Raw genomic sequence first — 13,378 nt, forward strand, 5'->3', positions numbered from 1 at the left:
TACCTGCTCGTAGTCAGAGAGCCCTTGCAATCACCAAAACTGGCACCCTAAAAGGCTTCTAAATTGTCCTGCCTTCCTTAGAACTTTAGACCAAGAGACTAAATACCTGCCAAATACTGGAACACTATTTTTACCATACTCTAATCTTTATCAGTTGGATTTATCTGATGTTGACTGAGTCATTTACAGCATAGCTGATGTCTGGACGTACAGAGCTGGCTACGTATAATAGACAGCCCACAGCCTCTCGGCAAGGAACATTTTCTGTCGATTTTGTCTCCTTTAAATCATCTAGCCTTTTAGATTGTTCTCTTTGTTTTCTTCGCTGATTCAGCACATGTCCAGTGGCCATGGGAGTTTTCACGGGTTTTAAATTTTCGAATCCAAATTTAGCCAAGATTTTATCTGTATAATCAGTCTGAGTCAAGGTTAAGACCTGCCTCTTTCTGTCTCTTCTGACTTCGATACCTAGAAAATATTCTACTTCACCGAGATCTGTCATTTTAAATTAGCTTAGCAGACTTTCTTCAACAGACTTTAACCGATTCGGATCATTACTTGTAATAATCATATTATCAACATATAAAACTAAAACTAATATTTTGTCTGCCTCGTGCCAAGTAAACAGTCATAGTTTTAAAATATGTGGCTTTAAACCTATTTTACTAGCTGATTCTAAAAATCTTTCATGCCATTTTTTAGGACTGACCTTTAGTCCATACAAGGCTCTTTGCAGCTTACAGACTTTTTTCTGACGTTCTTGGTCTGTGCAGCTCAAGCCTTCAAGTATCTCCATATACATTTCATCATCAAGGGTACCATTCAAGAAAGCTGTTTTTACATCTAGATAACATGTATTCAGATTTAATTTATTTACCAGAGCTAAAACCGTTCTGTTAAAAATCAGCCTCGACACCGGAGCGTAAGTTTCTGTCAAATTGTATTTATTTTTGTCTTTGAATCCTCGAATTACTAGCCGTGCCATGTATTTTTTCTGCCCTTGAGAGTCGATCTTTTTCTTAAGTACCCAGTGAGAGTCAATTAAATTTGGGCATCTGCCGTTTATAAGACCCACAGATCTGTCTGTAAGAATCCATACATTATTTTTCGCCATTGAATCAAGCTCATCTTGTATTGCTTGAATCCAGCCTTTTCGATCTGCTGCCTTTATTGCTTCTTTGTATGAAGACGGGTCTTCATTTATTCCAGCCAGAAGCAGGTAGTGAGAAAGATCTTCTGCAGACGTATCTTTATCTGCCATATCTGTATCATATTTCTGAAAAGTTAGATTTTTTATGAGGTCGTCAGCAGTAGCCAAACCCACAAAACTGACATCTATAACTGGATTCTTACACTTTAGGTTCGTATCTGCCATGTTTGCTTCTAACGCTGTTGACTTTTTTAGCCTTCCTGGTTTTCTTCGTACGACTAGAGGCTCTCCCTCCAATGTTGTCATCTCTTCCTTCTCTTTCTCGAAGATCAAAAACCATTCATCTAGTTTTATATCTACTGTCACGTTCTCCCAGTTTTTAATCGAACTTTTGCCATGTATGTCTCCATTTACAAAACGTTCGTTGAATCTGACGTTCCTACTCTCGTAGAATTTTCCTTCGTCGGGGCAAAGCAGCCGATACCCTGTGGGTGTTCAACCCACCATAAATGCTCTCTTCCCTTCGGCCTGGAACTTTGTGTCTGTATTTCTCTGAACTCTCATATAGAAGACACAACCAAATCTTTCCATCTGACTCATATCTATCCTTTTGTTTGGCACAAGCTTCGCCAAAGGAATTTCCATATTGTACGCAAAAACTGCCGTGTTCAGGGCCAAGTCCCACATATTCTCCAGGAGTCCCGAATCATACATGAGAGCTCTGACTTTTATTTTGATGGTTTTATTCAGCCTTTTAGACGTGCCGTTTAACTCGGGGGTATCTGGACAGCTCAACTGGAGTTCCGCTCTAAGACTGTCTAACACCTTTTGGGTAGATCCTCTCGTGAATTTTGTACCCTAGTCCGACCTTAGGTAACACACTTTAGTATCATATCCTAACAAATTTTTACAACTTTTGACGAAGTTTTCTAAGCATTCACCCGTATCACTTTTGTTTTTCATTAGGTACGCCATGACAAATCTCGAAATGTCATCAATAAATACAGAGATGAATCCGTACCTTTTTGGAAAAGATGACGGACTTATTACTCCCATTGTGTCTGAATGAATGATCTGAAGTGGTCACGCTGCTCTTTCTCACACGAAAGGGAAAGACAATATTTGAGACTTTATTGTCAGATACACGTCACACGTCCTTTGTCTATATATAAAGACAACCTTTTTCAGACTTTTAATACCTGGGTATGCTTTCTGCAATTTCCTGAGATATTCGAGTGACGCATGTCCCAACCTGACATGGCACAGCATAGGCCCGTTATTGTCTTTAAATATTTTATATTTTTCAGAGAATGGCTCTGCACTTCGTTTATTACCTTGGTCTCAACTGTCCCGACATCATAAAATTTTCCATCGTGTATTAGAAACACGTCGTCAAAGAAGCTATCATCTAGATCCACCCTTCCAATCGAGCTCTTCGAGTTATTTGTTAAATTCATGCTTTCCGAAGCTGAATTTTTAGGACTAGTCTGTGCTTCTGACTCCACCGTCAGTATTTTCATTTTTTTACCACTTTCGATCTGTCTTTGACCCAGCTTTCTGATGTTATCCGACTTTATGAATTCGACTGTCCAGTACGGTTTTTGATATATTCCTGATATCCAGACATTTTCTGCTTCAGGATCAAAGATGCTAATCTCTTCATCTAAATAGATGGACAGGCCCATGTCAGCAAATTTACGTAAAGAGAGGAAATTCCCGACCAAGTCCCGAGCACAAGTTACTCCGTTCAACTCAATCTCATTGTCACTATTTTTAAGTACCATCCTTCCCACTCCCTCCGTTTTCAAATCTGCAGATGAGTCTGAATTTGCACATTTATTTTTTCCAATTTTCCTTTTGTCAAGGTTTTCAAATAATTTTTCCGACTTAGTAAAATGGTCGGTCACTCCCAGCGATGAATTTAATTTTATCAGTCTCATCTGATTCTAAATTATTTACCTAATCTGCAGAGTTCGAAAACAGAGTTTTGAGAGGCTCGATCAACGTCAGAGACTCACCTTAATTTAAAACCAACGTGTTTTGTTTTCCCTTAGTATTTCGGTTCTGGTCAGAAAGTTTCTGTCTTTTGGAGTCTCTTTTATCTCTGACGTTGCTAGGGTCTCTTTTCTGCCCAAAAACCCGGGAATTTTAACGGCTTCGGCCACCACCACGGCCACGGCTGCGGCCACTTCAATTCCCTCGGCTTTCTCGCCCCTGCCTTTTAAAATCCCATGAATCTGACTCAAATTGCTCACCACATCTTGGGCTGCACTCCTTGTGAGCTGATATGTCGTTTACAAAAGTGCCACAGGTGTAGTACTTTTTAAGCCCGGTTCCAGCCTTCAGACATTGGTCGGCCATATGATCCCAGTCGTCACAGTTAAAACACCGAAGCCAATCCTGGGGATAAGATGCTGCCAACACCGCCCTCGTGGGTCGGCCTCCCGTTGCTTCTGCCAGGCCTTCAGACTCAACCTTTAACATGTATGACATAAGATTTTCGTATGTCATACCCTTTCCGTCTTTGCTTTGCATTTAAAGGGTAAAATCTGTCACCTGTACGCTAGGTACCACTCCAACCACAGCAGTGTCAAAAGCATCTCTCTTTTCTTCTTCATAAAGGGACGAGACTAACTTATAAGCTAATAGCTTCTCACCAATTCTTTAAACCTTTCAATAAATTTAGACACCGATTTCTTTCCTTTATTAAATTTAGTTTTGTGCAGTTTTCTCCAAATCGTGGCCGTTGTGATAGGTGTTTTTCCCCTTTCAAAATCTCTCAGACTTTTTAAAATTTTAATCGGGTCTTGAAATCGCAATATTCTAAGATGATATCTTTCAGCCACTCTGTTTAATAATAGATCTCGAACTTTTACCGTATCATTATGAACTGGGTCTTCACTTATCTAAGTTTCTAATTGAAGGATCAATAACATGCAGTAGTCTTTTTGACTGGAGTTCTGACTTTAATTCATCGTAAAAGACTTCAAATTTAACTTCTTTGGTTGGACTATAATTAAAGAAATTTAGAGACTCACGCCCAAGTCTGGTATTTATTGAGTTTAAAATGGTTGTAGAAATCAGTTTCCACGCCACTTTTGGATATGCTATCTGCCCTTGTTTCGTCAAAGAAATTTTTAAGTTTTTCTTTTATGCTCACCTGGTTTCTTCCAGGTCTGGGCGTGGAGTGCAAGGGAGATCCGGGGTTGGCCAGTGCCTCGATTCTCACCAGCCTTTCATTCCACCTATTCAGCCTTTGATTAAAATTTTGAGTAGAACTCCTCCCTTACCTGCTCCACTTCCTGCCTTTTCTCTTCAGCCTGCCTCCATTCCTCTACCGCCTATTTCCTTTCCTCTGCCACCTTCCTCCTTTCCTCTGCCATCTTCCTATTGTCTTCCACTTGCCTTTTTAACATACGGTTGCATTCAGCCATCAGGTTTTCCAGCCTTTGCGTTGGACTGTTTCCTACAATTTTTGAGAATTTATTTTATCTGACTTTGATTGCCGTTTAAGTACTGTCTTTGACCATTTATATTTATTTTGCACCGTTTCTATTTTCTTTATACTTATTCGTGGAGTCTCGCCTGTGGTTAGTTTGAAAACAGTTTTCGGTCGTTTTTTCAACGTTTTCTCAATGCCTGCCTTTCTGTCTAATCTAAATTTCTCGTCCCGTTTTCTGTCATTACCGATGGCATTTAGAGCATTAGTATCAGACGTTTTGCAAACCGACTTGATCTCGTCGACTGTCTTATTCACATCGACTGACTTTACAAATTACCCAGGCTCATTTTGAGCAGAATTTCCATTTTCAAAAAGATCTCCTGGTAGTATTAGTTTTCCGCCCATAAGATCGAAAAAATTCAGCAAGTACAAAATGTCGTTTTCAATCAGGAATTCTAAAACATTACAAATATCAGGAGTCTTTAGAGAGTTAACCTAGACAGACTGAACACAAGTCGTTTCTAGTCACTTGGCCCAGCGCACACAAACGTGCTCAAACACAAAGCACTATTGTGTGCTGGGCACCTACACAGTCCTGCGTAGCCGAACACAAGCCTCACGTGACTGTGCAGGTCACAGCGGAAAATTTAAGAATATATATTACACACCTTTGACGTTTATAATATCACTCCCGACACGGGCCCTGATGCAGCCTTCATCAGACGATAACACGACTTCCAAATCTCGTACATTCGTCCCTACTCGCAGACAAATGCCGTGACAAGCTCTTGACAGAGCATCGAAAGCCCGTTCATCTAAAAGAAATTTGCTGCCTTTTAGACGGAAAATATTTAATGGACTATCTCTCATTCTAATGAACATAAAGTATCTGCCTTTGTTGTATCTATCCCAGAGTGCTTATGTATTACCCTCACTCCTTCGTTTAAGCCAAAAACAAAACACCGACCGAGCACGCACATGGTTTCTACGCCGAAAACCAAGAGAGAGAATTATTTTGGTTAGAAATTATGCATCGCTGTACAATGCACGCCAGGGCATGTGGTCTCCTGTTAGTAAGACAGAGACCAAACGCTTTTTCTCTGCTTGTTACCTCCCCTTTTCTTTTTCCTGCACATTTAAAAACAACTGAGCACGCGCCCACGGCGCTTTTGTCATCACGTGCGAGTAGACAGCCTTATTTTTCCCAAGTTCTTCTAGGAACTCGCTGACCTTTTCTTGTTTTGACTGCCTTTGGCCGTAGCACTGTCTCCGAAATTCGATGCAAAATACTTAATGATATTGCTATCACTTACCGACATTTTGAACCTCAAGCTGAGCTGTGCTTGTCGCCTCGGGAGATCCTGGTGGTAACACCATCGCCACGGCCTCATCCTCAGTCCCGGTCACCGTGAGCTCCTCCTCAACTGAAGACGCGATCTCCTCACTCTTTTCCTCTGCCAGAGCTGGTTTCCTGTTCACCATTTTCCTCCTGGGGACACGAAAAAGTAAAACGCACAAAAGAGAAAAAGCTCGGTGAAGCGTGATGGGGCCTATAACCTGAAGGGTTTTGGGTGAGAAAAATGAGGAGACGACTTTATTGATTTACTTTATAAAATGATTTATTTAACTGACTTGACAAAAACTAACTGACGACGGACTATAACTGATTTTTTACATGCACAGACTTATAAAATACAAGGAGAGCTAAATGTTGCATGTGCACTGTGCACTTGACTACGGTCAAATCAGAACTGGCTCACATCTGACTGGTGCTGTACGTGCCTCTCCTCTAACACAAACACACACACGCTAGCGCAGACGCACATGCCTACAGCCTATCAATACAGTCGTGCACTTTAACACAAAAAAATAAATTACTTTTTTTTTAAGTGAAACTTCTATAGCCGCGTATTGGAAGTCTAGAGGCGAGTAAAACCGGCTGATGCAACGCAAAAGTGGCCATCCGGTTTTTGGCGGCGAGGGGGGAGCAGAGAGCGGGGACCAGGGCATGGGAGAGAGTAGCGCGCACGCGCATCAGAAGAAGCAGTCGGGAACTATACCTATATATACCGTATACCGTTTAGTAGATCTGCGGGGAGAGAGGATACGCTACAATGACGTACGACAATCGTCGACAGTTGACAGAGAGAGAGAGAGAGAGAGAGAGAGAGAGAGAGAGAGAGAAAGAGCAAGCGCGCGCGTGTATAGAAATATATATAGAAACGAACATATATATATATATATATATATCCGAAGCCGGAACGTGTATGTGTGTGTGCGTGCACGTATGAGAAGGTAATAAGGTATAGAAGCGTAGAGGTCTGGCACTAGAAAGTACTGATGTAACGTATAGAAACCGTTTACCGTAGCCGTAGGCAGTACAGAAGTAAGCAGACGACGAGAGTGTGCATTTACTGTGTAGAGTACATACTATGGAAAAAATTTGGAAGCGATGCTCACCCAAAATCCCTCTAGCGGCTCACCCAAGGTATTGGTTCAACTGCTCACCCGGTTTGGGTGGGCAGTTCACCCAAGACAGGGAAGCAGCAGCACCAAGACCTTAGGTAAGCAGACGCCACAAAAGTTGGAGGCAACGCTCACCCAGAATCCCTCTAGTGGCTCACCCAAGTTATTGGTTCGTTTGTTCACCCGGTTTGGGTGGGCAGTTAACCCAAGACAGGGAAGCAGCAGCAGCAAGACCTTGAGTGAGCAGACGCCGCAGTTTTTGATTGAACAGTTTAATTAAAACACAATTTACTACTATTACACGTAAATAACTTTCTTAATCATCATGTATAGTCATATGTATACTGATTTTATTTTAATACTTATAAGAGACATGCAAGATATGTGAACTACATATTTTGTATGCATAAATAAATCATATACAAATTTTTTTTAAGGCAACTAGGCTGTACTCTCGATAAAATTAAATTATAAAAATATATTTAAATACAATTTACAAACTATGCACGGTAAAATTATCGTTGATGAAAGTAAAAAAATGTTAACATAGTAAAATAATTAGGTTACACAAAAAATTTTTTTTTTCGCATATTCTTGGTGTTAAAAATAATTTTTCACTTGCTTTCAATTGTTTAGGACTTTTTTTTAATTTAAATGGAACTGATGTTCTTTAATTTATGTTTTAATATTATAAGATCCGTAAATAACATACATTAATACTTACGTACCCAAAACTTTTTTTCTGCATATTAAAAGTGAATCAGACATAATTCCTATGATAAAAATACTTATGTTCATAATAAATAATATCTTTAAAATTGTTTATTAAAAAGTTTTTATTTACCAAGGATTAAACAAAATTAGAATTACAAAAAGTATTGTGTTACAATATAATGGTTATCACAAGCTTGTAATGAAAAACACGTAGCTATTTTTAATATATCATTATACTTATTTATTTTATTTAAATAGCTTATTTTTTCTACAACGTAAGCATAAAAATGCTCATCAAAAGCCATTTTATAGTAAATTTTTACATCAAAATAAATATCATCATTAGGTATATTTAGGAATATCTAATCCTTTCATTGGATGATCCATAGTAAAATATAAAACTTAAAAAAATAAGTTATAAGTAGCCGTAATGTGCTGAGCTAACTGTTGAATCAAAAACTGCGGCGTCTGCTCACCCAAGGTCTTGCTGCTGCTGCTTCCCTGTCTTGGGTGAACTGCACACCAAAACCGGGTGAACAGTCGAACCAATAACTTGGGTGAGCCGCTAGAGGGATTGTGGGTGAGCGTCGCTTCCAACTTTTGCGGCGTCTGCTCACCCAAGGTCTTGGTGCTGCTGCTTCCCTGTCTTGGGTGAACTGCCCACCCAAACTGGGTGAACAGTCGAACCAATACCTTGGGTGAGCCGCTAGAGGGATTTTGGGTGAGCGTCGCTTCCAACTTTTTTCCAGTGCTGATTATATATATATATATATATATATATATTGCAAGTAATATATTTGCGTTTTTTTTTCTATTCTTTTTTACAGTCACTGATTTACAGTCAATCTAAAATTGGTGATTTGTGTGCTATTGAACATACTTTACCGACTGGATTGACAATTATAATGGTTTCCATATGTATTTTTATAAATCCGACTGTTTAAAAAATCGTTGAGTTCATCCATGAATCATTACTAAAGTATACTGTTAGAGGTGCTGCATTACTTAGTAAAAATAATCATACAATTCCTATTATTCTTGCTGGAGATTTCAACATAAATTTTGCATCAAACGATTCATTGCCATTAATTGATTTTCTACGAGACGAATTTGAATTAAACATGGTTAATAATCGTAATCAAGCCACAACTAGACATGGGACCACTATACATGCTGCTTTTTTCCGATATATTTAAAAAATAGAATCAAAATTATTCATTTCATATTTTAGTTACCATAGACCGATTGTTTCTGTTATGGAATTCTTACAGGAAGACTCAACACAAAATCAAATAATTTAATGTGAATTTTTACATTATTTTATATGTATAAATCTTTTAAAATTTCGATATTTGTAATCTTTTCCTATTTGTGTATGATAAAATAAGAAATCATGAATACAAAACTATACTATACTACTTTGTACTTGAAAATATTTTTCAAACTGTAATCATGACACCGTGACTACATATGACATGAGTTAAATAAATACAAGTGATCTACTTATCAAATTTTTTTTTTCTCACGTACAATAATTAAGTTTTAAAATTTGTAAAAAGTGTACATAACACCACACGATTTCTATTACACCGAGTTCAATAACTTACTAGTTGGAAGTTTCACTTCTGCCGGGGGTCCTGAGACCCACACCTTTTTATTAAAAAAATGCTTGTAGTTTTTTATTGTTATTATTATTTTTTAATGTATATTATACGTAAAGTGTCAGGACACATTTATGTAATTATGTAAGCTCATGTGTGACGTTTTAATCCTAAGACATAATTTTTAAAAATACTTAGTACAAGACAAGGTAAGTAAAATTACTAAGCAAATTATTCGTCACTTATTAAGGAGACCCAAACAGTAATACTTAGCGATTTAATCGTCGAGTAATGATAATTGAAGTATTATTTAGTATTTAAAAATTACCAAATGTCACGTCTTGATCATTGATAATTTAATTCACTATTACTTTATTATGGTCCATAAGCAACACTGCTTAATATATTAATCTGTCCCGAATTGCACGAACTTTTTTTTGATTGGTCTATGATTAACAGCTCACTTCGGTACGAGTATTCTTATGTTTTGTCAAAAAATATGGATTGCCTAGTTTTTTATTTAGATTTACGTACGAAATGAATAAAAAAAAAAAAAAAAATGAAAATAAAGAAAACAAGTTCTAGGCAATAAAGTTATAAAAGTTGTTTAACATATTGCATAATCAAAACGTTGGTATAATTTATGCCTGCTGTAACAATCCCAAAAAGGGTTTTTTTCACTATTGTTATTACAATAATAACTATTATTATTTTTTTTGAAAACTTAAGCCAAAGAAGTACCAGGTACATGAGTGTAAAAAAATACAAAACCGCAACATCAGGATGTTATATGGCTCAATCACTAGCATGTGTAACTTGGTTGGTAGCTGTATGTAAACAGAGTGTAGATCACTAATGAGTTGAATCCCATAATTGTCATGCAGATGTTGTAGGTATTTCATTTATTTACATGCTTTGTTATACGAATTGATAAATAAATGTAGTTTATAGTAAGTGTATTGTTCGCTGTAACGTATTCTGCAGATACGAAACTTCAACGCGTATACTTTATTCTCGAGGCTGTTAACTACTGTTCATCTTTACTTTTTGCTCGTATCTAGCGTAAACTCGTGTGCACTTGTTTTTTTTCATATAGGTATGCAAGACCTATTTTGTTGATTGGTAAACAACAAACTGTATTCATCAGCTGCAGTTCTCGTTGATTTGCATCGCTGCTGCAAGCTCGCGTGGGTCCCTGTACAGAAACTTTTATTAACAGTACCAAGGTAAGACTTTGTTGTTGATATGTCACAAAATTCGCAAAACAGAACGGGTCGTGTGCGTGAACGGGAAGGTTCCAAAGCATCGCATTCCGAGTCCATGTCAGAAATTTGATTAATCATACCATTGATACTGTAATTGTTGTAGTTGACATTAGCTGCTGACTATCTTTACAGGTTGCATACTTTATCTACGCTGTATGCGAAAAAATTTGTCATCGCGCACATGGGTACAAAAATACAAGCGTAACTTTATTTTTGCCATGAATGCGAGCGAGACAGCATGTGCAAAGCCAACGAAATACTCGCTGTAATTGGTTTAAAAACATTTGGTCTTCTTAATAAGTGATAAATAATTTGTTTTATAATTTTACTTACCTTTTCTTGTACAGAGTACTTTAAAAAACTATGTCTTAGTATTAAAACGTCACACACGAACTTACATAATTACAGAAATGTGTCATGACACTTTATGTATAATATTTATTAAAAAAAAAAAATATAATAAAAAACAACAAGCATTTTTTAAATAAAAAAAAGTAATTTATTATTTTGCTTTATTGAAATTATCCATGGTGACGATTCGTCGCATGTATCGAGCATTTACGTAAGAAAAGGCAGCAAACCAACAAAATTTTTTTTTAAAACAAAAAACTAACTTATAAAAATTGTGCAGATGGGAAAATAAAAAAAAAAAAAATATTATTTATTAGTGAGATTCGAAAGCTGGCATGTTTGGCTGGAGCAAAAGACTTAGCCCGCGCGGCTATCGTCGATCGTACTAGTGCTGTACAAGATGTCATATTTAAGTTGTGAGAAGTGGGCAGGGCTAAGGTCAAAGGTCTGGGTAGAGGGGTTCTCTCACTTCAGCTTGCTCTATGGAGAGAGTGTGATTGCGCACTGTGCATGTAGCGAACTCCTAAAAATCTGGGAGCCTTGGGTAAGACATTCAATAAATAATTTAGAAAAAAAAGTACTAACGAAAGGGGGTACTTGACTTACTTGGTTGATTAATAGCTGTGAGATAAAGTTGAGATAAAAAATTACGCATGCATGCTTTTTGTTCTCTAACACAAGACGGTCACGAACAATCTTTAATCCAAGTAGTCTATAGCTTGGGTAAGTTATAGCTTGGATCCTCCAAATTCTTAATAAGTAATTTCATTAAAACTTTTTTTTAAAGAATTTATTTGCTGACTAGGATTGATTTTTTTGAAGTAATAAGAAAAGTTTTATGAAATTAGAATCTTATTGTAATTATACTTATACTTCTTTTGAAACTTATTATTACAGAACAGCACAATAATAGATTTGGCTAACTGTCAACATCCGTAAATATAATAGTTACTGTTACAAATCGTATTTACTATTTTTTGTAAATGAACTGAAATTCGTTCGTTGGAAAAAAATTTTTTATAAAAGTTATTAAGTACAATATTAAAAAAATTTTTTACTTGTAAATAGCTGCTACATCGTCCTCTGCAAGCAAAACTGGGTATAGGTTTTGGAATGCATCCATCATATTGTAATACATGTAGGACTGGAGTTACTTTGCACTCATCAATATCGATAACAGATTCAGTGATATTCAGCAATAATAGAAAAAATGATAAATCTATAACATAAGTTAAGAATATTACAAGATATTGTTTGTTCGAACATTTAAGGATTGTCATATTTAAGTTCAAATAAAGTCATGAAATATACATGGATGATTCTACCGTAAGCGGCCAATTTCGTCTCCAGAGCCCATGCTACTGTAAGAAAGTAAAATTAAATGTTAAAATAGCGTGAAGTTACTTTGAAAGGGCTAAACTTTCTTGGAAAAAAACTTTTAAGCTGATACAATAACTCCTAAGTAATACTATTGATAAAACATAGTCGAAATGTTACTGCCACACCCTTCCCTGATCTAAATTTTGCATCTCAAAGCTTCTACTAGGAAAAAAAATAGCTTTTTAATATGTCTTCGAACACATATTATTAAGCATAAACGTCGTATGCTACATTTATGTCGTACCAACAATAATTTTTTATCTATAAGCGAGTCTCAACCAAGTACCTAACGTCCCACGATTAAAACAAAAATGGTGGTTGTGGCAGAAACCACTTAGAAAATCACGCTATTGCGTTTTGGAACAACTTTTACATGTCACGATTCTAATTTTAAAGTACAACAAGATAAACACTGAAGCTAAAGCTGTCAAAAGTTTCAGTCTCTTTACATGATACATAAATAAATCTCCAATTTTCGTGTGTACAAGCATTTTAGTTACTTCCATCGGATCCTGGTACAATCACTCTGTTACTCACACGTATAAAAAAAATTTTTTTGTTCTATTTATTAACTACGGATGTTTTGTCAGCAAAGAACGGTTGATCTTAAGTCTACGAATCACAATAGTACTCCAAAGCTTGAAATGTTACTTCTGTAAATATCATTTTAATACCCCTCAATAACGAAATTGTCTTTTTTTCTAGCTTTTATGCATCAGAAATTCGTGAAACTTTTTTTTCAGTATTTTTGAAATAAAACACAGGACACATGTCTCAGTATTTGGTCTAATTGGCCTTTTTTTCGTAAGATACATCAGAAAATATCACTTCCACTTTCATTACTAGTAACAAAAAAGTACAATATTTTAAGTAGGCCAGCCTAGGCTTAAGCAACTAAGGAAACGAAGCTTTAGCGTAGAGAAAAAAAAGTTGTAAAATTTCTGTCCATAAACCAAAACTTATAAGAATTTTCAAAGAAATAATGAATTCTGGGCAAAAATTTAATTTT

At 36.5% G+C, this 13,378-nt stretch overlaps 1 protein-coding gene across 1 annotated transcript in view; it reads right to left on the reverse strand.

Moving 5' to 3' along the window:
* Burs (Cuticle-tanning hormone bursicon) overlaps window positions 1-12,346 on the reverse strand; it is a 448,811-nt gene extending 436,465 nt beyond the window's left edge. Inside the window, exons 1-2 of the mRNA XM_089592263.1 lie at window positions 12,325-12,346; window positions 12,048-12,208 (exon numbers count right to left, since the gene is read on the reverse strand). Of these exons, the coding sequence (XP_089448389.1) occupies window positions 12,048-12,208; window positions 12,325-12,346 (183 nt within the window). The remainder of the gene's footprint in view (window positions 1-12,047; window positions 12,209-12,324) is intronic.
* Between the last annotated feature and the right edge of the window lie 1,032 nt (window positions 12,347-13,378).

Source organism: Copidosoma floridanum, unplaced genomic scaffold, assembly GCF_036245765.1.
Source record: "Copidosoma floridanum isolate Cflo_tuat_1 unplaced genomic scaffold, Cflo_Japanese_pri ptg000015l, whole genome shotgun sequence".
In the NCBI taxonomy this organism is placed as follows: Eukaryota; Metazoa; Arthropoda; class Insecta; order Hymenoptera; family Encyrtidae; genus Copidosoma; species Copidosoma floridanum.